The sequence below is a fragment of the Sander lucioperca genome, chromosome 13, assembly GCF_008315115.2.
Source record: "Sander lucioperca isolate FBNREF2018 chromosome 13, SLUC_FBN_1.2, whole genome shotgun sequence".
Classification (NCBI taxonomy): domain Eukaryota; kingdom Metazoa; phylum Chordata; class Actinopteri; order Perciformes; family Percidae; genus Sander; species Sander lucioperca.
In genome coordinates this window covers 6,732,501-6,759,925 of record NC_050185.1, presented here as the reverse complement: position 1 = coordinate 6,759,925, position 27,425 = coordinate 6,732,501, and the positions used below count along the sequence as shown (strand labels likewise).

The 27,425-nt window shown below is 40.2% G+C and overlaps 1 protein-coding gene and 1 long non-coding RNA gene across 2 annotated transcripts; both read left to right on the top strand.

The window, feature by feature from the left end:
- Positions 1-148: 148 nt before the first annotated feature.
- On the top strand, positions 149-19,907 carry ywhag1 (3-monooxygenase/tryptophan 5-monooxygenase activation protein, gamma polypeptide 1). Its single transcript, XM_031311093.2, has 2 exons — positions 149-417; positions 17,710-19,907. The coding sequence occupies exons 1-2, from the start codon at positions 331-333 to the stop codon at positions 18,364-18,366; spliced, it is 744 nt and encodes a 247-aa protein (XP_031166953.1). The 5' UTR covers positions 149-330; the 3' UTR covers positions 18,367-19,907.
- On the top strand, positions 3,916-4,546 carry LOC118492964. Its single transcript, XR_004894896.1, has 2 exons — positions 3,916-4,054; positions 4,095-4,546. It is a non-coding gene; the product is annotated as an uncharacterized LOC118492964 (long non-coding RNA).
- Positions 19,908-27,425: the final 7,518 nt, after the last annotated feature.

Below are 27,425 nucleotides of genomic sequence, written 5' to 3'. Positions count from 1 at the left end.
AGCACTTGGCATGCGAGTACCCTACTGTACTTGGAAAGTGTGATAGAATACCACTACAGTGTAGGGCAATAGGCTGTGCTGTCATTTTCTCTGGACTACCAGGCTCGCTGATTACATCACTCTGTGAAGACACGCCTTTTTGGGTGGTGACACAACCGAGGGAAAGTGCTCGGAGGGGGAGGGGTGTCCCGTCGGCAGGCACACAGACAGCAGGCAGCAGCTGCAGCGAGGAGGACCCGGTACCGTTACTCTGCATTAAAACATTCACATTACGATTTTTAGCTCCGAAACACATAAGACAGCAACATAAACACACAGACCACATCTAAAATGGTTGACCGCGAGCAACTGGTGCAGAAAGCCAGGCTGGCCGAGCAGGCAGAGAGGTATGATGATATGGCAGCTGCCATGAAATCGGTAAGTAGGCTTCCTCTGTAATGACATTTTCTCTTTTGAAACTTAAAAAAAAAAAAAAAAATATGTATATATATTATTTAAATAGCCTCCTCGATACGTGTGTGTATTTGCGAGGAATGTGTAAAAGCTAGCTAACGTTAACCTAGCATTAGGGCAGTATCACGCCTGGCAAGGGACTGTGCCTAGCTGTGTTAGGGAGCACATTCTGATTTAAGCGAATAAGCCACAAAATTGGTGTATGAAAGTTATGATTAAAGAATACGTTTATGAGAAAGACGTATTTGTTAATAGGATACATTACTGCTATAATAAGATTTGGGCAACATCGTTTTGAACAGGACTGCAAGGCCGATAAAGATTAGTTCACATTATCACCCGTTTCAGCACATTTCAGAGTGAAACAGATTTAATACAACGAGGTTCAACTGAAATCCCTAATTTGCAGTAAATCAAAGAGTTTTATCGGCGGCGCGCTGCGGTGGATTGTGGTTGAAATGCGGACTGTTTGATCTTGGGGCGGTGCCTTTCACCAGCAGGCTCCTTTAAAAACGGCCGGGCTGTTAGGTTGTAAACGAACCGGGTAAAATTAAGCACAAAATAACTATGAAGCGTGATTTAATCGTCTGTCTGGATCAAATGTGGGCTTAGTAGTGGAAGAGTATTAAAATGAGCCCGTCGAAAGATGCGCATACTGGCGGAGCAAAGGACGAGCTAGGTGGTACCATGATGATGAGAGTGACATCGTAGGTTGTGCTGATGGTCGTGTTCCGGTTTACATGATGCTGGGAAATAATGGGCCATCGATTTAGTGTGAAATACCACTTTTCTTTAGCTTGATGTGGAGAAACTGGCAGGCAGTGTCCCGCCTATTGGTACTTATTTGGCGCATTGGGAAGAGCAATGTTGGCTGAAGGTTGATCGCAATCGATATGCGCAGAAGCAGCGCACAACATTCGAAGCGTTCACCTTACAGACGTGGGTGTGCTGCTGGCGGACAGCTTTCCAGAAAGCTCTGTGTGTCATATGGCAGCAAACGGTCGTTTTGGGTCCGCAAACTGTAGCATGACGGGCAGCCCGTATCAATCGATGCTGTGTAGCAACCGCATCCCTGCGTCCTCGAACTCTCACAGCAGGTTTCCACACAGAGGCGTGCCGCAGCATCTGCCAAGATGCAGCACAGGCCCACCCGTAGTGCACCATTTCATAGGCAGCGTTTTTATCACAGCTTCACAAAGGCTGCATCTCTCTATATCAGCGCTGTCTGGACAATAAGATCATAGAGGAAGGGACAAATTGGCAGGGGAAGTCAAGGAATGTTGTGCTGTGTGACAAGGCCCACTCTCCTTTATTTAAAAGAATGGCCATAATGTCTGTGCAGGACTTCATATTGTGTCTGTTGTTTCTAATAGTGACTTTTTAGTGATAATAGAATAATTTCTAGTTGCCTGTTATGTATGCCTACTATGTATTTTACTTTTTTAAGAGGCTAGCACTTTTGGGTGCATAGTTATATTCTTTTCCTCTATAAATGATATAGAAGATGCTTTTATTAACAAGGCCAGACCTCAGCATGCGTGCCCAAGCTGTATAGGCATGTTTAAAAGTGGAGAAAGCAAGATTAGTGGAACTTTTTCTACCTTTCAGCTTTAACTCCAAGAGTCAACAAGTAAGCTGTCAGCGTGTTTAAAGCCCACGCTGTTTGGCTCTCTCTAGGACCAGGCTGTAGTGGTAATGCCAGAGGGAGCCCAGCTCCACCCCTTTCCATTTATGCCGAGTCAGAGAGAGAGCTGCCCCTTACCCAGCCAGTCTCTCTGCAGCACTGGGCAGCGGGGTGTGTCTGCTGCCTCGCCCATCATTTAAGGGGAATCCCTTGCCACTGCAGACATGGTAACCGCCCCGGTGGCAACGGAACCAAAAAAAACAAAAAAAAAAAAACAGGATTACAGAACACGACACTGCACCCTAAACGCTAAAGTAGAGCTAAAAATCAAAAAGCAAGGTTTTAATGATTTAACAAACTGTAAATGAGTGACATGTTTGCTTTTTTTATTTGTCTGAATTTTTACATCTAACAAAAATCTCCCAGCAGAGAGTCATTGTCAGGCCTCCGATGTCTTTCTAAGTTCACTTTTAGGAGCTGTGTGTGACATCACAGGTTTGGGAGAAGCATTAAATTCTGCTTGTCCTCTTTATGTCTGTCGGGCACGGCTATGAGTGATCAGTAACCGATCCAGTTGCCTGCAAAATATGTTGTACTACATTGGCTTTGTGTGGGTCTCTAGTGATTCTTTTAGCCTTGGACCAAGAGTCAGAAAAATTAAATTAGGATCCTGGACTTCTGTATGAAAGAGCCACATGAACTGAACATTTTTAGTCGTTCAATAAATGCTTCTGACTATAAATGATTCAAAGGGGACGTTTAAAGCCAAAGAAATCCATAAGAAATATCTCTGAGAAATGTCTTTTGCGTTGCTTTAACTTGGTAAAGTGTACTGTACAGTATATAGCAGTACTCAGCACTGTGCTATACTGTATATTAATACTTACAAAATGCCGTCAACATTGATGAGGAAGGAGTTTTTAGGAGTTCTTTTCGAGAGTGAATGGATATTGAATGTAAAAGGATCTTGGCACTACTGTGCATATGTAATGAAACTATTACATCATAGTATCCACATGGGCACAGTGCCTCAGCCCTTTGATATAGTAATGACTCATTCTTGAAGGCTGACCTACAGTATTCAGTCTAAACCAATGCACTAGGTTTAATGTAAGAAAAGCTTTTAGAGTGTTTTTCACCAATATCTCTGAAAAGACCATCCCAGTGTTTTTGCATGTTGTAGCTAGGGATGCAGCGATTAACCGATTTCACTATTAAAGCATCACTAGAGAACTTTTCCCGCTTCGGTCCCCCTACAGGTTGGAAGCAGAATTGTCCATTACATTGTCCAGTTCATTTGAACTACAGATCCGCTACCCGATCTGGCAAACTTGCATAATGTAATGTAATGGACAATTCCGCTTCCAACCTGTAGGGGGACCGAAGCGGGAAAAGTTCTCTAGTGATGCTTTAACCGTGCTTTAAAATGTCACGGTTAATTAATCGTTAAAGCTCCACTACACCGAGTGTTAACTGACTGCACATTATGTGTAGCAGTGTGTGCAGTTCTTATTAAACCTCCTTGACAACATAAACGCTCACATGCGCTACGCACATGAAATCAGACGCCGGCCACCGTGAGTACTGACTGTCAGAGTGATGTACAACGGCGTCCCGTGGTGGGATAACTTACTGCTGCAATTTTTTAGCATTACGTCAAGTTAGCAAACACCAGTAAAACAGCTAGAGCAGAGCCAGACCCTGACCTCAGGACAGCTGCAACGGAGAATTCAGCCCAAGTTGGTAAGCTTTCTAGCGACTTTATTATTTGTTAACGTTGTTTGAGTGTTTGTTAGCTTGTTAATGTTACCAGTTGGCTAACGTTAGCCTGTTTAAGGTTAACGATAACGCTACAGTTAACAGCTAACGAGTCAGAAGCCGACATTTGCATTTACAGTGAGTGCACTGATAACGTTATGTTCGTACGACTCAAAACTCTGCAACAGCTCAAACATGTCACTGACGTTACCACTTAACGTTACTTACTTACTCCTCTCCATCGCCTGTGGGACGTAAGGCTGCAAAGAGATCTCTCCATCGCATTTATTCCTTGGCAACATGCTGCAACTCTCCCTATGACAGCTGCATCTTGTATAGCAGCTCCTCCAACTTTTAGAAACACCAGCTAGCAGGGCTGTGTCTAGCCCAAAAAGGCTCCAACTTCTTCCTAAGAAGGGCAGCACTGTTGTTGCCAACTTGGCCTTTGTTTGTGGTGTGACTGATTCACCTCTAGTCTCTAATCTTAATATTAAAAAGGTTGATGATTGATCATATAATCATTTTCAAAACATTCAAAACTGTTACCGTTATTTCTGTTTCAAAAGGCAGCAATAAATAACACATTAAAATATATTGTTCATGTGATTTCATACATTAGCAGTGAAATTAATTAATGCATAATAATCGTGAGACTGATTATTCTTCAGACCATAATCGTACCAACAAAATCTATAATCGTTGCATCCCTAGTTGAAGCCCATTCACTTCAATCTGTAGGCTACACATTTTTTCTTTTCTTAGGGACATAAACATTTAGCCTCTGGTACGTTTCATTTGTACAGAGAGTCTTTTTTTTTTTTTTTTTTTTTTTTTTATTGAACACACTTTTTACAAAAACACAATTTACAAAATCTCTCGTTGGGAGACTTATGTGTATTTGTACAGAGAGTCTGGCCACTCTCCATTGACAAGTGTTAACTTCCTTGAAGGCGGGTACTTTGTTGAAGTTTAAAACTATTGGATCTGGCCAGAGTCACTCTGGATCTGCCATAACCAATCGCTAACATTTGGTCGTGACGTATGTCATGTGCATGTGCAACAAGAGGGGAGACCGACAAGGCTTATATTTAGCATTAGCATCGCTAGCGTTAGTGGTGAAGGAGTTAGCTAAGGCTAACTCCTTCACCACTAACGGAGTGACCTGGAAAATGAAATTTTGAAACTTTTCCCGAATCCCGTGGGGAGGAGGGCCACAACATCATGGCCACCAACACAACTCAGCAAAGATTGTTCTTGCTCGGGCTGTAACTTCTGGATATTCGGCAGCGTTGCCACAACGGACTGAATGGCTTCGCTCGCATCTTTCTCCGCCGCCATTACGGAACTACAACTCTATACACACGGCCTCAACATCATCGTTCTCAGCCACTCCCTCTGTTCGCTGATTGGACCGCCAAAACTTTGGCTGGAGAAAACCCAAAAATATACCACAAACCCAGACGTAGTACTGAAGGGAAATGAAAATTGAGCGGAAGTACGTAGGAGGGATTCTTGAATGAGCTTTTTCTACCTCATGGGAAGCCATTTTTACATTTCTTTCTTTTCATACAAAACAGAAACATAGTTTTAATAAAACTGATAAACACAGTATATATTGAAATGTAGTCGTTCAAGCCACATACTTATTTTATTAAGTAAAATTGTCATTCTGCTGAATTTATATTTTATTAATAATGATAATTTTTAACACAGAGCTTCACAGAGGACACCGTTATATTTCAAATTTTCACTAAGTTTACCTTACGACTAGCAGTGCTTCTTGGTTTGAGTAATGAAAAAACCCAACATGCCTTTTGAGGGAAAACGTAGAACCCTAATTCCCACAAGGGAAAAAAACATAATAAATTCCAACTTTCAAGCTTTTGAAGCTGCAAAATCAAACGCTACCTGTTTGCAAGCCACACATGGTGATTACTCCTTTTCATACAAACCTGGGTACAATGTGCTTTATTGAACGCGTGTTCAACCCAGGTTTGACCTGATTCATTTGAGACCGCTTTCACAAGTTAATCCCTGAGCGTCACTGTTCACAGAGACTTCAGTCTGCCACTGTAGCTCAACACAAATGACTGCTAAATCACAAGAGTTACATAGTTGCACAAAATCAGATTACGCAAGGTGTAGCTTCAGTTCATTTTATGTCCAGCTCTCTCTCTTTAGCTTTAATGAACTAATCAAGCCATACACGTTTAAAATAACATGTTTAAGTCCCCATTCTGTTCATGGAAATTGGGCAGTGTCAAACTCCCGTTCGATACAGGTTGGGATGAGGGTCAAGAAACCATTTTTGAAGATGCATATTGCCCCATTCAGATCAACCACATGTGGGTTTGACCCATTTTGCTGTATTGTTCTGAAAGGGCTATTACAGATCCCACCATCTGACACCCAGGGTCCCATAGCAACAGTCTAGAAAATATAGAATATATATTGTCAGTCTCAGAAATTAAGGGGGGCAAAGGGCAAAATTGCCCCATGAAATCTCAGAACGTCTAACATACACTCACACAAACACCGCTGTTTCATATACAGTAAATGCACTTATAATATCAATAGTATGCTTTTTATTTACTCATGTTGGCACAAGGTGGGGATTACTTTATGCATTTTAATCTGGGACCATTTCACATTCAAAAACAGCAACTTTATGCACTAATTACTAGAGAATTACCTAAATAGTGTTTTCTACATTGGATAAAAGGAAATGGTAGACACAAATGTCTGTAAATCTTAGGGTGCAACAGTATAGCTAATTAACCGCATGTCTTCATGTAAGTCATTTTAATGGCGCTTTTCCATTACATGGTACCTGCTCGACTCGCCTCGACTTGCCTTTTTTGGTTTTCCATTACGAAAAAAAGTACCTGGTACCTGCTAACAGGTACTTTTTTTAGTACCTCCTCAGTCGAGGTTCCTGTTTCTGATGTTTATACTTGTGCGCTGGTGTGTGCGTCGAGCAGGCAAGACGACCAGCCACGCTGAGGCGGTACTAAAATCTGCAATGGAAAACGGACGCACAGTGTGTCGAGTAGAGTCAAGGCGAGTAGAGTCAAGGCGAGTCGAGCAGGTACCATGTAATGGAAAAACGCCATAAGATAAGCTTTAAAAACAGATGTTTATCTGTTAAAGTGTGAGGTTTCCCCACACATGTATAATAACAGCTCTATATCTGTACCAGTAGTGAGTGACCCTGCAGGTCCCGCAGGACCTAATACAAATGTTGCGGCGGGTGCAGAATACACTTGCTCTGTTGCGAGTGGGACTGATGGTTACCATCATTCATTGTGGGAGTGCCAAAATCTAATGTATGCAAATATGTTATTTGACTTAACTATCATTATACTGTAACTATCCAAATACTGAAATATACCAAACAACATTTTTACAGAGCCCCTTAAAGGAACACGCCGACTTATTGGGACTTTGTCTTACTCACTGTAACCCCTAAAGTAAGATAAGTCGACACATACCCTTCTCATCTCCGTGCGTGTTGTAACTCTGTCCGACCGTTCCACCGGTAGCTTAGCCTAGCACAGATCCTGGAGGTAACTGGTTCCATCTAGCCTACTACTCCCAATAAGTGACAAAATAACACCAACATGTTCCTATTTACATGTTGTTATTTATATAGTAACAGGGTGTACAAATAACAAGGTCACATGAGACACAGCCGTCTTCTAACCGTATACAAACTGGGAACTATATTCTCAGAAAGGCGAAGCACTGCTACTTCTGCTACATGGGCGGAGTGATTTGCTAGCAGCACCTGAGAAGCCCCGAGCAGATCAGCTGTGCTTTGCCTTCCCATGTGATTGCAGTAGACATACAATAAAAAAAAAAAATATGAATTGATTTTTGGAATTCTATGAATCGATTTTGAATCGGTAGAGCTTGAATCGCGATTTGAATGTGAATCGATTTTTTTGCACACCTCTAATAAGTTGGAAGAGAACCAGGGACTTATAAAAACAAATATTTTTTATCCACTTTTAATTATCACTGCTATAAAATTTTTTTTAAAAAAACCTCCTTGGGCTACCTGTATCTTATTTTGGCTGGCAGACACATTCTCAATAGAAAACAATTTCTACGTTTACGTGCACATAATATTCCATTTTTTGCCCTTATTCTGAAAAAGACGATACCCTGACTAAGCTGTTTACATGGCTAATGAAAGTGAATATTCCACTAATATTCACGTTTACATGTGGCCGTGCAAAATACGATTTTTTCAGAGTTTACCAGCGGTGGCGGACTTGTTGGACCGTGCAAACACAGCCTCCCTCTTTCATTCCTTCAACCAGCTACTTGAAAAGGTCGTAGCGATGTGTGCGCATATCCAAAAACCTGTTGATATCCAAGTCTTTGATAATGTTTAAAAGTAGCTGTGTTTCTCCTTCTTATCGGGTCTGCAGCCTTGCAAACGGTTGGCTGGTTGGTTTGTGTACAGCAACCATAGCAACAGACCATAAGCCGTAAACAGGCAAGAGGCCGTAAACTGAGGTAAACCCCCGATTGAGACACATATCCCGAATGCGCTGTATACATGTCCAAAGAATGCCTCTAAAACCCGAATAATACCGGAATACCCCATGTCTTAATTGGGAAATGCTATATTCGGAATATCCAACCGGAATATGCTGTTTACATGACCTGTATCAAATTCGGAATATTAACATATTCTGAATAATAGTGGAATATTGGTGTGCATGTAAACATACTCAGTGTTGCGTAGGGGAGTGATCTAGTGGGAGTGAGTAGGATGGTGCATCTTGTGGGAGATATCCTCAACATCAATGTGAACGTTTTTAAAAATTTGACACCTATGATTAGCTTTGTTTTAGATACAGATTGCTACAATCAGTTTGCTAAACTCATTCAGGAGTTTTTGTCCAGGGGGCAATCAAACTTCTACTTCTTTATTTCTGAAATATGAACACACTCCAAAACCTCAGTCCAATAATGAATGCAGCCAATGTCATCTCAGGACATTTCAGTATGTCCCGAAATGAGTTTTGACTCATTGGTGAGTCACAAAGGCACTACAAGAAACGCCCACCTTACCCACCTACACACACTACTGTATAATCAGGTTCATTTCACATCTTACTTACATTTGCAGCTAGATGTGCAGAATTGAAGTGAGTGATAATTCCCCACATCAGTACTTTATCTTGTCGCATCATTCAGTTGCTTTGATGTCTTCTTTTCCTTTTGCTTAGTCACTGTCAACGAGTGCAAGGACATAAACGCTCGCAGCATTATAAGGCAGCACATTGACACATCTACCCTGACTTGCAGTTGTAATACAGTTCAAAGGAAAGAAAGGACAGCTAAAAAAGGAATAAGTATTCATTCTTTTCTGGGAACTGAAAACATCTTCCCAAAATGTGAAAGTGTGTGAAAACCTGCACAGTCTGCTTTTTGGATATTCACATTACTTTCAGGTAGAGCTGCAAAGATTAATCGATTAATGCCAACTATTAAATCAATCTGCAACTATTTTCATAATCGATTAAATCGGTTTGAGTCATTTCTTATGAAAATACTTAACATTTCTTTGATTCCAGCTTCTTACATTTTCTAGTTTCTTCAGTTATTTATGACAGTAAACTGAATAGCTTTGAGTTGTGGACAAAAACAAGACATTTGGGGATGTCATCTTGGGCTTTGGGAAACACTGATCGTCATTTTCTGAAATTTTATAAACCAAACCACTAACGATTAATCGAGAAAATAATCATTAGTTGCAGCCCTACTTTCAGGTGTCTCTAACATATATTTTAGCAGATTACTCAAAAGTATTATCACCCACACCAAACATGTTATTTTATTTTACAGAAAATTACACTTTTATTTTAGGTGGGAATAGGGCTGCACGATATTGGAAAAAACTGACATTGCGATAGTTTTTTCCTGAGATATGTATATGTATATATATTGCGATATGAAAAAAGACACAGGAGAAACATACATAGAAAATAAAAATGAAAAAGGAACTTTTCTAATGTAAACCATTCTTTGTTAAACTTTAATGCTAATTACAAACACCAAAGCAATTAAGCGCTGTGACTACTCTTCTGAAGTGGTTTTGGAGAGGGAAATTAGGTAGCTAAATACACTGGTTGACTCACATGACACCATTGTATTCATATAATACTATCAATCCAGGCTAAAGTCAATGCTGTTATGAATACATGCATGTTGCTTCCTCTGTTTGATAAATTGATCAACATTGATTGTGATTGATGGTTCGCTGTGCATGCAGAGCCTGCATGTTAAGCACTAGCAACAAACTGTGTATCCATGAACACTTAAACCAGTGTAAATTATGTTATATCAGACACAGACTTCTTTTGTAGATTAGTGTTACATTTCCAGCTTCGCTGCTCCGAACCGTAACGTTAGTTGGGACAGAGCCCTTGATTCTTTAGGTTCACTATATTAGCTTTAGCCTGGCTGGTGGCAGCTTTCTGGTAACTGCGTGAAGAAATGGCCGGAAGACGCCGTGATAACGTTGCATTAATCAGGTGATTTATTTTGTCTTTGCAGTGAATATAAAACAAGGACTACTCTAGCTTCACTACTCATGGAAAAGCGTGTGCATCACTGTGTCCACGGCAGCTGCCGCTTACGGCACCTTTCGACACACGGGAGAGCCTCACTTCCCATAACAAACCCTGTCCGACTAACGTTACGTCACATACACACGTTGTTCACATGGCCACCTGTCTTAAAGGGGAAGGGTCGGCCGGTAACAATCATGCAAAAGGAGAACGTTGAACGTTTACTTTTCTATCAAGCAGCAGAAAAGTTCTAGCGTTAACATCGCACGTCCTGCGAAGTGACTATCGCACATGCGCATATCGCGATGTAGACGATGAAACAAAATATCGTGCAGCCCTAGGTGGGAATCATGATCGAATTACTTCAAAGCCCAGCTCAGCCGCTAGTCGTTATTAAAGGTGCCCTGTGGAGAACATTTGCAAAGTCATGTTTCAAATATATTTTAAATCGTGCATTGTTAACAAGTTTTGCTTGTTTAGTTCTTTGCGTGGTTCAGCCACCGTATTTCTACCGACTTCTGTCGCTTACGGTACTTTTCTACACACAGAGAGCCTCACTTCCCCTAACACTGCCCGTTGGACTAACGTTACGTCACATACACACGTTGCCCACATGGCTACCTGTCTTAAAGGGGAAGGGTCGGCCGGTAACAATCATGTAAAAGGAGAATGGTTAAAGTTTACTTTTTTTTCAAGCAGCAAAGAAGCTGTAGCGTCAGTATCACAACGTTGATTAATTTGATCACTAAAAATCCTCGATCCAAAATGATTTGCCTCGAAGCTTTGTTTAATCAATGTTACCAATGTTGTATCGCTCACGGTGTTTCCGCACGGATGATTATTACTGTCGCACACCGGGCTCGACGCTGCTGGCAACACATGCCATGTAGACTGTAGGCGCAGATTACAAAGAGAAAGAGCATAAATAGTGAGGGGCTAAGAGAAGAGACAGGCTGGAGAAAATGACAGAAAAGAAATTAAAAGGAGAACTCTGTACAGTGTGTCTACTGAAAAATGGAACTAGCTTACCACAATGATAGCACGACGTCAATGCTTCAGCATCTCAACAGAAAACACTGAGTCTAACTTATTCATCCATTCCACGAAGCGGACCCAACGATGAAACTACACCAAACACAACCACTGCCAAAAACAAAGACAAGAAAATATGTAGTGGTGACCACAATTTGATCTAAAGAGCCGACTTGTTGACTATCCCTTCGGAAAAACAGCTGATTGTTGCGCACCATTTTCTCTCACTCTCTCTCTCTTCACGGAGAAACAGCTGATCAACGTTTTAGTAGCATAAGTGTAACCGAGCTGTGTAGCATTGTCATCAAATTACAGCTGGGCTGGTTTTAAAGGCTGCATTACAGTAAAGTTATGTCATTTTCTGAACTTACCAGACTGTTGTAACTTTTCTATTATTTGCCTTTACCCACTTAGTCATTATATCTACATTACTGATGATTATTTATCAAAAATCTCAATGTGTAAATATTTTGTGAAAGCACCATAGTCAACACTACAATATCGTTGCGGTATCGATATTGAGGTATTTGGTCAAAAATATCGTGATAATAAGATTTTCTCCATATCGCCCAGCCCTACATCAAATATATAAATGAAAATAGGTTGAGTATAACTAATATTTACATATAGGCCTATATACAGATCAGTCTCAAGTTGAAACTTGTAATTCAGAAAGTTAAGTTGCACAACTTAAGGTAATGTTTATGTATTATTGGATGTTTAATGTATGCCTTAGTTTGAGGTTATTGCATTTCAGATTTTTTTTTCTTTAAAAACAATGTAATATGGCACTTAAATGCACTTAAAGTTTAGTTTTTTGAGATATTGTAAGCAATGTAGGCAATAAAAATGTAGCTTTTCCGAAAATTAAACCAACTATTGTATATTATTGCTCTTCAATAAAACAAAAGTATTTCTTATCCGATTACTCGATTAATCGATGGAATAATCTGTAGAATACTCGATTACTAAAATAATCGATAGCTGCAGCCCTAGTTCTTATGTGTATTGTGTTTTGTCTTCTCAGTTCATGGAGTGAAATGTCACATGAAACCACATTTTATGTTTGTAGAAGAATACTTCAAGTTGTTGCTTTATTGCTTTGGCACCATTATAATGGTTATTTGTGTGGGATTTCATGGCCCTGAATGAGTTTACAGGATTATTACAGACATGGGAAGTATGAAAAGAGGGATTTTGACAAGATGGGGATAGCTAGGAGATGGACCAACCCTAAAAACAAGTATGAACCGTCAGCCTGTGTCCCTGAGACAGTCTATGACCAAGCATTAGTAATGCAATTACAACACAGTAATCACAGTCATTGTTAGTAACACTACTGGTCAATACGTGATGAGTCTGCAGTGCTTCCAGACTGTGATCTGAAAAAGGAAGAATTTAAAGAAAACGGTATCATTTGTTTTTATTCACCTGATGTAAAGTATTAATAATTATATAGCAGGCAACCATTAATGTAAATGACAGTGTCACAATATATACTCAGTCAGATCTGTCATTTTCTTGTGTTATCATAGAAGTGAACTAGGAGGTGCCGGTATAACCCTCATATGACCACTAAGGCAGAACATATCTGCCTTTAACGACGACAGCTAAGCCTGAAATAATGTGGGCTGAACATGACAGTCCTGTGCCGTACACCCATTTTATGTATTTTAATAAGCCCTTACTTGGTAATATTTGACACATGAGCATGAGGGCTAACTTTTACTGTCACTTTAGGTACATGTGTGTTACCAGTTTCTTTAATGACAGCAGAGAACTAGTACTAACAGAGAGGCTAGCATTAACTAGTGTTTGACCCTCTCCATACCAGTCCAGTAGCCTAATTAGGTCAGCACATCTCCCTCATTCCTTTTAAGTGATCAACCCTTTGTGTGTTTCCTTATTGGATACGCACATCAGCTGTACTCACAGAATAACTACTGTCATATGTGGTAGCATAGCAACAAAGAACTACTCGAAGCTCCCACTACATCACCATTATTAAGACACACACATACACCGCCTTGCATCTCCCTTTTTCTTCACCAAGGCTCCAGCCCTATTCACACCGCCAGTGACGCCAGGTAGTCCAAGGCACCATTGTGCGATGCTGCCTGAAAGAGGGTCGGCGGGGGAGTTGTCACATCAGGTTAGGAGAGCCCAGGGAGTGAGCAAGTGAGCAAGGAAAAGACAGAAGGAAAGTGTGGAACAGGAAGAAAAATTGGTAGCTGTGGGACTGTGACAAGTCTTCATTATGTGAATTGAAAAATCCATTAAATAGAAATGCAAGACGGTGGGCATTGAGGTCTAACCCAGCCTCTACTCATGCCCAACATATCCTCTTACTCTCCCAGCCCTGCAGCCCTTACAGTGTCTCTCTGGTGGATATTAATGGTCATGCAAAGAACTGTCAAAGAGGAAGTTATTGATTGTCCTGCCTGGCCTTTGTTTGCATTAACAGTTGTTTGGACGTTTGACTGCCCTGTGCAAGGATGAGTCACGAGAGAGCAGGCGCGATTGATGAGCTTTATGGGTAGACAGAGCTCTATTGTCATCCCCGCACCACAGCTTCCGTCAGGGCTTTCTGCTCACCCTGCAGCCTTCTGAAACAAAGGCATGCATGTTTTTACAGACGTGTTGTTTAGGCCTTGTTTTTCTGACCTATGTGTTGCTTCAGCATTACTCTGTTGGTTGAATTTACTGTAGGTCAGAGATTGTTTACACTAATTGTAATTTAATGGGCTAATGCATAGAGCTGTATAAAGCTAAGGCTGTGCTTCAGCAAAGACTAATGGGGGGCAGGCTGACTTTCTCCTGTGCTCGTAAGTGGGATCATTATTCAACGGATGTCAGTTTATTGTCTTCATAGTTAACTAGTACATAGGTCATTTTATTTATGCCAGTTGTACATTTTTACAACGTCCTTAGTGAACACACACACAAGTTGACAGTACTGCTAGTGGCACTCTACAGGAAGGAGTTAGGAAACAAGGCACGAAAAGCACTGTGGTTTGGTTGGGATGTCGCTAAAGATGGGATATCCAAATACAAAGGGGTGTTTCCTGTGGTGAACATAAATTTCCACTTTAAATTCCATGGCAGACTGCCCACTAGTTACCTTTTGGACCAAGTTGATGATTTGGTGTTAGGATGGCACCAGAGGAAAAATGTAATGCAATGCCTGAAATAGGCAGAGATACTGTGGGATGTTGGTGGTTTTTAGTAAACGTCATGGTAAACTGCCTTTCAGATTTTGAGACATGTTCAACTTTTGGCTTAGCTAGTATTGGCTTTACAACAAATCCCAGAATCAGTAGGGTTCACCCTCTTGTGACCATGACTAGAGAGTCTAAAGCCATGCTAGCAGCTCTGTGAGATTGTACTTTGGCACAACAGTGCTTTGAGCTAAAAAAAAGTCAGCGAATCACCTCGCTCAATAGGATTCATCCTCTGGGCACCATGAATGTCTGTACATAACTGTTTTTCATATTTAAAGCTACAGAGTTGTCAATTTGACCTGATGGACATGAGGAACGCTCATGGACTGTTCAAAAATGTAAATGGATCATTGTCTGGGCAGCATGAATGTGCTCAATACATTTGGCAGACCAACCAACTACCATCACCATCCTCAGGCCCTGCATGCCACTAGCAAGGTTGAAGCATGACTGAAGTGAAACGTTTTCTTGTGGTTCCCCCAATGTTTCAAGACTGTTAGCTTTCCAATCATTTGTGTCCTGTACAGAGCCATGGAAATGACATTGCTTAGGATGACTGCCAGAGTTGGCTGAAGGGTGTGAGATATGAAATGGCTTACTTGCACTTATCCCCACCCACAGTGCTGCAGCGTTCTCCATACTACAGCCATGTCAGTATCCTTGCTATTAGCAGCTTGAGGCCAGCGTCTTCAGCAGAGATACAATGGCTTCCACAAACAAAGCAGATTTTGCAGTCGCCATAGAAACAGGAGATTGCATCACTGATTGCTTTTTAACCTCCACCCCCTCCCTCTTACAGTAATCTGGGGGCGTAGTTGTATGCAAGGATGTATGTATGCTGAAAATGAGTTCATCAGATGAACACATGATTAGTCATACATTTGTATCAATAGAGACTGTAGTAACAACTGGAACAGGGATTAGTAGCTACTGTGCGTTATTGGAGGCTAACCAAATCAGAGTGACACAGCTGTTAGCTCATCGTGACAGTGATGCATCTCAAAGGTCACAGATTTAAGCTTTCCTGTCCTTGAGCAACACACTGAGGCTCTGCCGTGTGTCGAGGATGCTGCACATACACTCACGTACACAACCTCTGGGGAATATACTGTACAGTGCCATTAAAAAGTTCCAAAAGTGACCTCTTATTGCCTTTCTAACACTGTGGCAGCAGTGTGCGACCCCACCTGGGTGGTTAGAAGACACAAGACGATACACCAACACAGCAAACCTGATTTACCTGAAATGTAATGTAAGAAATACATTATTAATTTCAGTCACGCTACCATGGCTCTATGGATGGCAATGTCTGTCTGATGATCAGTCCACCAATTTGGTCCAGACAGAAAAATCTATTTGAACGGTTTGCTATGAAATTTTGTACAGACATTTATGTTCTCCAGAGGATGAATCCTCATAACTTGGATGATCCCCTGACCATTTATCTAGCACCACCAGCAGGTCATAGGTTCCACTTATCCTGGGAAATGTTTCAATACACCGAACGGATTTGCACAACATTTTACACAGACATTCATGGTTCCCAGATGATGCATCCTGATGACTTTGATGATTTTCTGACTTTTACTCTAGCACCATATTTGTGGTTTTGAGTGAAATGGCTCCACAACAATTGGATGGATTGCCCTGTCATTTGCCATAGACATACGTTTTCCCATCACGAACTGTAATAACTTTGGTGATCCATTAACTTTCTATCTAGCGCCATCCATCTGGTCAAAACTTTCATTTGTCCAGTACTTTGGTTTATGACTCATCGGCCTCAGCTCGTCGTGTGAACTGTTAACAGGCTAATGTTAGCATGCTAACACTAAGCTTAGATGGTGGACATGGTAAACTTTATACTTTCTAAACACGAGCAAGTTAGCATTCTCAATGGTAACATGGTAGCATGCTGATCCTAGAGTTTTCAAAGCATGACTGTGCCTAAGTACTGCTAGCATGGAACGGTTAGCAAGGCTGTAGACGCTTAGTCTTGTTTACTCTAAAGGTGAACATTTCTTTTGTTGTTAAGGGACAGCGCCTCAATGCCTAGAAACTGAATTACGATGAAATCAAAGCAAATATTGCTGAGTTTATAAATGCTGAATGAATGTACCCGTTACCACTATCAAGAAAGCTATGGATTTTTAAATGTTTCTAACAGAGAGAAGTCTCTTTATTATTCTATTTCTTTTCTAGGGCATCATAGTAAAAGCAAAACATTTAAAAAAAGAAGCCAGCTTAATGTTTTCCCCAATTGAAACACGAGTTTGAGTTGAGTTTGAGTTTATTGAACTCATGCTCACAGTAAAACAACTGAATAAAAAGCTGAATTTAAGTTTAAAATCATAGAAAGTCTGGCCCTATAAAAATAAATAGACTAAATATACCTAATAACACATATGCACCCATACGTTCATGCTGACACTAGGGAACAAGGAGAGTATCACCACAATCCCCTTAAGTTTTTTACCCAGAATGTAGATTTATGTTGACCGATATTGAGTTCAGTAAGGGCATTGTGAAGAGCTGTTCCACGTGATTGGCTGGGGCCCCCTACTTTGCTATGCTCATGAAACTGAATTCTGTACAAAAAAAAAGTAACAACAGGCTTTATACTCAGAAAAGGTCTGTAAAGATGCCGCTGCTGCACAGTCCCAGTGGGGTATAAAGGATTAAATCCTCCAGCCAGACACAGGCCTGTCCAGACAAAACAAAACCAGCTTTCAGAGCTGCACACAGCCAATCAGGAGTCACCTAAGAGGATGATGTCAGTGAGCTGGAGGCGTGGTTTACCCTGCAGTGACTGTTGCCTTGGGGTGTTGTACAGTTTGTCTGACAGTTTTCAGAATTGTTTTTGTGTGCGTCAATGGTCACACTTTGTAGCATGTTGCATTCGTTTTGTCCAATTGTCAACTGTTAAATGTTATTGAGACATACGCCCACATATTGACATAAATAAGACAATTGAGGTAACAAAAAAGACGATGCTAACGACTGCACATTTTTCTTCCTTTCTTGTTTTCTTCAGGTCACAGAGCTGAACGAAGCGCTATCCAATGAGGAGAGGAACCTGCTCTCCGTGGCCTACAAGAACGTGGTTGGGGCGAGGCGTTCGTCCTGGCGCGTCATCTCCAGCATCGAGCAGAAGACATCGGCCGACGGCAACGAGAAGAAGATCGAGATGGTGCGGGCCTACCGGGAAAAGATCGAGAAGGAGCTGGAGGCCGTCTGCCAGGACGTGCTCAACCTCCTTGACAACTTCCTGATCAAGAACTGCAACGAGACGCAGCACGAGAGCAAAGTCTTCTACCTGAAGATGAAGGGCGACTACTACCGCTACCTGGCCGAGGTGGCCACAGGGGAGAAGAGAGCGGCGGTGGTGGAGTCCTCCGAGAAGTCCTACAGCGAGGCGCACGAGATCAGCAAAGAGCACATGCAGCCCACCCACCCCATCCGCCTGGGCTTGGCTCTCAACTACTCCGTCTTCTACTACGAGATCCAGAATGCCCCGGAGCAGGCGTGCCACCTGGCCAAGACCGCCTTCGACGACGCCATCGCCGAGCTGGACACCCTGAACGAGGACTCCTACAAAGACTCCACTCTGATCATGCAGCTGCTACGAGACAACTTGACGCTGTGGACGAGCGACCAGCAGGACGACGAGGGAGGCGAGGGCAACAATTAAAAATAAAAGAGTCCCAAAACCTCATTCTGCCAAAAACAACACAACACGCTCGCTCACAAATGATGACAAAAAAAATAATAATACTAGTTTAAAAAGTTCTTAGAAATAAAAAATAAAAAAGGGAGGGGCGGTGGAACATCGGCGGCCAATTTAGCCAACGGTACTGACGTGGCTGCTGTTCTTTATTTTTCAACAAATTAAAAGTGAAAAAAAAGTTGAAAGGAGGGAAGACAATTTTAGTTTGAGAAATAACCTACGATTAAAAAAAAAAAAATTTAAAGAATGAAACCCCCTCCTTGGTAGCCTCTGCAGCATTTGCCAAAATACGACTTTAGAAGCAAGAGGTACAGTATGTCATGCATCTCAGCGTGACTATTGGGTAATGGTACCTTCACACTGGCAGACTGGTCTTATCGCGCAAACTAAGCTGAGCTGTCTTATTGTATATCGCGAGGGGAGGAGCATTCAGAAATTGAGTTTCGATGCTTGAGCAGCCAGAAAATTAGAGTAACCTTGAATGTCATGGCCTTGCTTAGCGAGAGAGAGAGAGGACAAGCGAGAGAGCAAGTGAGAGAGCAGACGGGTTACAGATATGAAGACGGGCTTTTAATTAAGGGGTGTCGAACTTCATCGCGTAACTTCAAACGTACCGACATCTTTAGTTGCACCACACTACGATCGTCGAGTGAAAAGCAGGTCGTCTCTGTTATTGAAGATAACAATTAAAAAAAATGTTTTTGTTTGCTTTGTGTCCGGTTATGTGTCCAGCTCAGTCACACAGTCATACTGTAACTAAAAATACAAATTCATAAAAGTAAAACTTAGTGCAGCTTGTCCCTCTCATGTGCTGATGTGCTTTATTAAATAAATTAACTGTTTTTGGACACTTAATTCTTATCGTCAGTATTCTCGTTACTATAACAACTTCTATTGGCTCCTTGTAGGAAACGATTTGATTCACAGAAATCCAGATAGCAAAATAAATCTTTTTTTTTTTTTTTTTTAAATGTGGTGATTGAACATGATCATGAGCCCACCCTTATTGTCCAGTTATGCTATCTTCATAACAATCTAGTAGGATCTCTGAAACGGCACCTGGAACCACAGACTTGACCAATGAACCAAGTAGAATTTGTGGACAGAGCACATGCAATGTTAAGTGGAAGCTCTAAAAGCAGATTTGAGGTTTGTGGATTTAATTTGTCTTCAGTTTCTTCCTGGTCAAGAAATGCACTTGCCTATTATACTGTTTCTTCAGTGTAAGATGATAACCGCTCCAATATTCTCCATAATACAATATTGTGCATGCTGGTGATGTATTTATACAGTAGCTTCAACTGATTAACTTATACGGTAGATGTTATGTATTCATATGAACATGGAATTACTAGACCTTAAAAATCAGATTATTTTCTATTTATTTCTTTTTATTGCGATTGTTAGCTAGACCTTATTTTAATCTGTGTTTTCTTTACGCCATTTGCTGAAGTACGCTATACCAAAACAGTGATTGTTGACAATAAATTGATCTGTTACGGACATCACTATGGTCACATGCAGTTCTTGGTAAGGGTGGCAAACAGGAAGAAAACATTGACTTGTGATATTTGACAGCGGTACTGAGTGTGTTACCAGTAGACACAATAGGAGTTCTGCAGCATGCATGGTCTTTCATGTGTTAGTCCATTGACAGTAACATAGTCAAACAGTGATAATTAAAATACTAAAGATACTACGGATGTAAGGATACACACAAGTCGCCATTCGATGCGATTCACGATTTAAGGTTCAAGGTACAGTTTTCTCACGATTCTTTTTTCACAGAATAAACTGCAGGCAAAGAAAAATATTCCTTTGTTTATATAAACTGCAAAACAACATGTGTCCTTATCTAAAATGCAACTGGAATTGTCTTAAAAAAAATAAAACAAAAAATTAATTAGATTTCTAAAACAAATCCCACATCAAAATATAACTAAATTAATAGGAATAAAATATTTCCAAATAAATAACTTAGAACACGTAGTGATGTCTGAAGTTAAAGAAGTGAAATCAAAAGTAGATTACACCCTAGTTTCAATTTTTTTTTATCTAAAGCGGTTGTAATCTTTACACATTAATATGGATTGTTAACCGATTGACGATAGAAGATACTATTAATGGGTAAAGCACTGCAAACTTATCTACTCTATGGTCCATCACAGGTATTGGGTTTTTTTCCTCCTGATTTCGCAGGACTGTGTGGGGCGTGCACAGACTGGGCTTGTGTGACATCATCACTCTCCTGTTAGTTTTGTTGTGGGACAAGTTACAACTTTATCATTCAGCCACAATAACCTTGATAGGCCTTTAATCTGTCATAACGTATCATATTTTTATGAGTCGATTAAATGATTAGCATGTTAACGCTTTAGTGCTTAACGTTTTGATATTAATGAACGTCTGTTACAGTCAAGCTATTGCCAAATGAGTTGCTACAAAGCTAATTCAGACTATCAGCTCCACACAACTCTCTCTGGATTTCTCAGTATGGCTATGTTCAGAAGGTTGTGGGGCCGGCGACTTTTGCGCGTAGAAATTTGAGTGAAGAGAATTACCTCTTCTGAAGAGTCCATGTTTTTTTAATCCTCCGTGTCCTCCTTGGCTACTAGGCGGTGTGCGATCACAGAGGGGTTGTATCATGTGAGACAGAAACTATGCACTATAGCTTTCAAATCAAAGTAACAAGTAACTATAGCTGTTAAATACATGCAGTGGAGTAGAAGTGTAGAATAGCATACATTGAAAATACTCAAGGAAAGTACAAGTACCTCTGAATTGAACTTCTATACAGTACTGGAGTAAATGGTTAGTTTCCGTCACTGGTAGTGGGAAACGTTGATCCAAATGCACCATTTAGCGAATGCTGTACATGTAGGACTATCCTTCCAACACAGTGTAAGGAAGCATTTGTAGTTCATTAGCCTCATGAGAAGAGATGCACTGAAGAGTCACTCGGCTCTGTCTAATGACAACAGCAGCAAACAACTTCCTGGAAGTTCAAGAGTTCCTTAAAAGAAACATGTAACATGCAAGTAGAAGGTAGAGAGCCATTGCTTGGAGTGTCTATGAACAGAGAAATTTTATAATTGGACGAAAAATACAGAATTGGATGAGACAACTGTCACCTAGAAAGACACTGGAAAGAGGTATTAAAAAAATGCTGTGCAAAAATAGGTACCGTGATATATATTTTATGTTGCTCACTGCTTGTCTAGATTCAAGAAAAACAAGATGGAGTACAATACCTGCCAAACGAACGTTTGATGGCTTAAAATTGATGGACAAAGCAGAAGATAAATAAATGACAGTATGAAAAATGATTTGATGGAAATTCTCAATTCATCACACAAAGTGAAGGGTTTAGGTTTATTGCAGAGTAGGTTTTGACATGCCAGGAATTTGCCTTGGTGCTGTGCTGCATAACAGTCAGTAATAATGATATATGATAAAACTGTTAAATTAAGAAATTACATTAAAAGGTCAACATATAGCTAACACTACAACATCAGCAACATGAGCCCTTATGTCCAAACCAACAATTCATACCTTTTCTATAGACACCACTCTGCAGTCGGTGCATACAGCGCAATTCTAAATATACAACTGCCTTCCTCTGTGTGGCCTCACAAGAATTAACCAGAAAAGAGACAAAACTTTTGAATTCAACAAAAATGACAGTAAGTAAAATAATAAAAAGTCAATCATAAATAATTAAAAATTCAACACAAACCGCAGCGGGTGCAACAAGCATTATTAAGCCATGCACATTAAATAACCTGACACTTCTCATAGAATCAACAGCAGAATAAAACATCACCAGAGCATCAGACATGTATAAACATTATAAACTCCACAGCCACAAACACACGTTTAACCAAAAAGGGAGACTGTGTAGTTTTTTTACACACCACGTAGCGCACACACACACACACACACACACACACACACACAACCCTACGTTACTAGGCAACCCAGTGGTTGCTGATGTGCTCATTTGCAGAGAGCGTTCAGTGAGTGTGAACTCGCCTATCTTAACAGCATTCTGTAAGTCTTGCACACCATAAGTCCTCCTCAGTCTGCTGTTCAGCTTCTCAGCTTGTTCATTCGTAAAGCAAACCAGTCCACTCAGCCTCTCTGGTCCCAGTATAACCAGTCCACTCAGCCTCTCTGGTCCCAGTATAACCAGTCCACTCAGCCTCTCTGGTCCCAATATAACCAGTCCACTCAGCCTCTCTGGTCCCAGTATAACCAGTCCACTCAGCCTCTCTGGTCCCAGTATAACCAGTCCACTCAGCCTCTCTGGTCCCAGTATAACCAGTCCACTCAGCCTCTCTGGTCCCAGTATAACCAGTCCACTCAGCCTCTCTGGTCCCAATATAACCAGTCCACTCAGCCTCTCTGGTCCCAGTATAACCAGTCCACACAGCCTCTCTGGTCCCAGTATAACCAGTCCACACAGCCTCTCTGGTCCCAGTATAACCAGTCCACACAGCCTCTCTGTCTCACTGCACTCTTTAAAATTTAAAAAAAGTTTTGAGCTGAAAGAGGCTCTGCAGTCACATCAGGGATCATTGTAAAAAAAACAGCAGTTATGGCTAATTTCTGCAGTGGATGCAGAAGGCACTGCTGGAGGATCCAACATGAGCTTTTTAGCATGTTAGCTTTTAGCCAGACCCAGCATGCAACATCATGGGTGTTAATTTGGGTCACTGAACCTGAGGTGGTGCATTAAATCAGTGATTATTAAGATAGAGGCAACCTTTTTTTAACTAAGCTGAGGTACAATAATGCTTTATTCAATTGCATTGTTGTGCATTTTTTGTCATATTCACTAAGTGCTAGGCCGAGCCCGGGTGCAACCGCTGTTGCACACCCCTTGCATCCATGACACTCGGCCAGTGAACACAACATTTACAGTACAATATGTAGGCTGTTTTCCGAAGTGTCAGCGGAGCTCTGTCCTCCTGCGGTTGCAGCAGGTTAACAGACACACCTGATTTATCTCCTTTCATCTTTCATTCTCACACAGTTTATCAGGACTTTTTCATTCAACTTTAATTTAACTTAAACTTCAATTTTCTGTAACGGATGCGACTTGAAACGTACAATAGGCCTACTTGTGATAAAAAGTACTTGTAAGAGTTAAATTGCAAGTACACGTAGGCTACACAAAAAAGCTTGGTTACTTGTTGCATCATTAAGGAATATGCAACATGGACAGTTTTAGTCCAAAATGCAGATCATCTCTGAGAATTGAAGAGATAGTGTCCTCATTATCTTACTATGGAATTGTTGATGTCAAGCTGAAACAAATGGCTATCACCTGAGCAACGTAATAAATTCATGACTCAGTCCATCAGACTTTTGCATTATTCATAAAACACTGACAGGACAAGCACAGCCTTACTACCATCCAACTGGACCAAGAACAGGTGAAGACAATTATACTGTTCTTAACATTGTCATCCCTTACTTTGGCATTAAATATTGAAATTTTCATGCAGGTAAGTCAACTGAAATGAAGACTGAATGCTGAAATGCTGGAAATTGATGTCAATCAAGAGCTACAACTGGACTAATGTACATCTTCAATCACTGAGGGAGAACTAATTATTGTACAGCTGGTGAGTTCTTATTGGCTGAAAGGCAATCAACACTCACATGTGATTGGACGCCCCCCTTGTCTAAGGTGTTGTCACCAGCCAATCCTGAGCTGTTGCTAAGGAGAAAAAAAGCCACCCAGCTGCTCTTTTCAGAGCACTGCTCAGTCCACACATTCACTACAGATATCAGACCTTTTGTGGATCTAGTTTATTTTTTATGATCAAACATGAAATGTCAGTGTTTCATGAGTCGGCAGTGGCCCAGTTAGACACGCCATTAGAGTTTGCTTTAAAGATGGTCATTAGATTTGGAACATTGAATGTCATTAATAGGACGGTTAGCATTTAAAATAATAAGGTCCTCTCTCTTTATTGCCGTCTGGTTCACATATGTAATCAAATGCTTTTACAACTAGACACATTTAAAGTGTAATATATCTGTTTTTTGGGTGAAATGCCTATGGGGTGCCGAATGTAAAAGTTCGGTTACAATTTTTTAGCTGATAAATTTTCAACATTTAGCTCACTTTCCTCACATTTAGCGCATTTTCCTCACATTTGAGACAGAAATTATATATATATATATATATATATATATATATATTATATCCAAATGTTAAATCTAAATGTTATATCTAAATCTAAATGTTAAATATCTAAATGTTAAATGTTAAATCTAAATGTTATATCTGAATCTAAATGTTACATATATATCTAAATGTTATATCTAAATCTAAATGTTAAATCTAAATGTTAAATTTATATCTAAATGTTAAATCTAAATATATCTAAATCTAAATCTTAAATATATATCTAAATATTATATCTAAGTCTTAAATATATATCTAAATGTTAAATCTAAATCTTAAATATATATCTAAATATGATATCTAAATCTAAATCTTAAATATATATCTAAATCTTAAATGTTAAATCTAAATGTTATATCTAAATGTGTCGCCAAGTGCAAAGCTAAATATTTAGAAAATATTCAAATCTCCAATTAGATCGCAAGTAGCAGGACATTTAGATATAACATTTAGATTTAACATTTAGATTATATATATATATATATATATATATATATATATATATATATATATATATATATATATATAATTTCTGTCTCAAATGTGAGGAAAGTGAGCTAAATGTTGAAAATTGATCAGCTAAAAAATTGTAACCGAACTTTTACATTCGGCACCCTATAAATGCCTTGCTAATACACATCAGTAATTGGTTGGGCTGGTTTGTGTTGACCTTGTACCATAGTGAAATTAATCTTGGTGAGGATGGTTTATTGCTGCCACTCCTCTATAGCCTCCTCTGATCTCCAGCTGTTACTGTTGTTTCACTTTTATTAATGATGGACTTTGCTCCATATTCATACTTAACTGTAGTAACATTACAGCACCAGGCCTTATAATAAGCACAGTATGTTGGGCCAAATCAGTGGTGTAGTGGGAATTATAAAAGATGGGAAACATGATTTTTACCACTTATATAAAAAAAAGAATAAAAAAAAAAGAAGTTAGCTTCACAATGTGAGTATAACGTTGTCTAAATACCTCTCTGACCTTTCTTTTATTAAGTTGCCATCACTACCAGTTATCAACATCAGCAATGAACACTTCTGTGTTAAGTTTAAGTGACATACACTGTCCACAGGGCAGGCTTCCTCTTTTTTTTTTTTTTTTTTTGCAGTTGGTAGAATATGATTTCAGTCCAGGAAATCAGTGTAAACAGAGCGAGCAAAGGGATCTTGGTGTAATTCCAAAATGCAGCTTTAATATCCATTTACTTAATATACCTCACATCTGTCAAAGTTTGCAGTTTGTTTGTTTGTTTCAGCAGTAAAAGGAAATGTGCACAGGTTTTACATGAGGAATTCTGTAAACAGAGCTGACTCAAAGACTAAAAAAAGTTCCACATAAATACAAAGACAACATCTTGCCACACTCTACCTTTGAAGATACCATCAACAGTAAAGCTAAGGAAACTGAAAGTGAATGCCTAAAAGAAGATATTAACTCTTCACAGGAGACATTTTAAGATGTCAAAGTAGGAAAAGGACATATAACATAAATACTACCTTTAATGTTGGCTGCCTTGGTTTCTGGGTCTGTGCATGACTCACTGCCACAACTTACGGTGACACATCGTTAGTGTTCATCACTAACACCTGCGCTTTTCCTGCTATGACAAGACAAAATGCCCGCTGTGAAAAAAGGCCTGTTAACAAAAAAAAGAACATGCATATTCTGTAATAGTGATTGACTGTACAAAATGAAAACTGACAGTAATATTTATGTTGTGGAAAAAACAATGCACTCTCCACAGACTGGACTGTAGAAAAACATCCTAAAAGAGCTTTTTTTCCCTGAAGTCAACACAGGAGTAGTTATCCTGCCCTAATAACATGTGTTGCCTGCAGAAAATATCCACAATATTCAACTGAATTTATTAATTTTCACATTTGCTGATTTTCCCCTTCAATTATCCGTCCCCGCCACACTTCAAGATCACTTGAGAACCTCTTAGGAAAAAGCTGGCTCTCTTCAAACTGTCAGCCTGAGTGCAGGGAGGATGTAGAGATCTGAGAGGGGTCCAATCAGCAGCCTGAAAACTCACAGTGCTCCACACGAGCCACTTCCCTGGTTCAAGGACTGGCTGGCTCCTGAAATTGATGGGGATTGGCATGAATAATTTAGGCCTGCATTAAACTGGAAGGAAATGGTGACTCATGGAAGAGGAAAAGTTCCGCCTCGTCACAGGGCAGTGGCTGCCTGGCTTCCATGAATGGCAGAATTCCACTGAGCTCACTGAGTACTAAATACATACAGTATAGCACTGCATAGCTACAGTACATACAGTATAAATGCTTATAAATCAAATATGATCTTCAGCTAATGGGCATCTGTTTTGGCAGAGGTTTAAAAGTCTCACACATATTTTGTGTGTATTATACAGTGAAATAGAAATGTCTGAGATCAAGCTAATGGTAGCTGATAAGCAGCCTATTAGTCACTACAGGTCTGGGACCATGGGGGGGGGCACCAGCTCATGTCCGCTATCTACCCTTTGTAACTATACAACACGCTGGAGGCTCAGTGCATAGCAGAGCACTCTATAAATAGCTCTCCCCTGCAGCTTTGGAGTCAAGAGTAGAGTTAGTATGTGCATTACTGGGCTGGCATGCAACATGGATGACTGGAAGTTGACAGGGAGGAAGAAAAAGAAGTGATGAAAAGCACCAGCCATTCAGAACACCAGTCACCAGTTGTGGTGCTACATCTTTCATTTCAATTCTGCCAGTCACTGGAATGAGTTTAGCATTAACAAAAAAATCACGTAGCCTTAGCTTCATACATGCAGCTGTACAGTGTATTGATTGCAACAGGGCCCAGCTCATAT

Coding starts and splice junctions, on each gene's coding strand:
- ywhag1 (XM_031311093.2), top strand. CDS start 331: ATGGTTGACCGCGAGCAACTGGTGCAGAAAGCCAGGCTGGCCGAGCAG. Junction 418..17,709: donor TGGCAGCTGCCATGAAATCG/GTAAGTAGGCTT, acceptor TGTTTTCTTCAG/GTCACAGAGCTGAACGAAGC.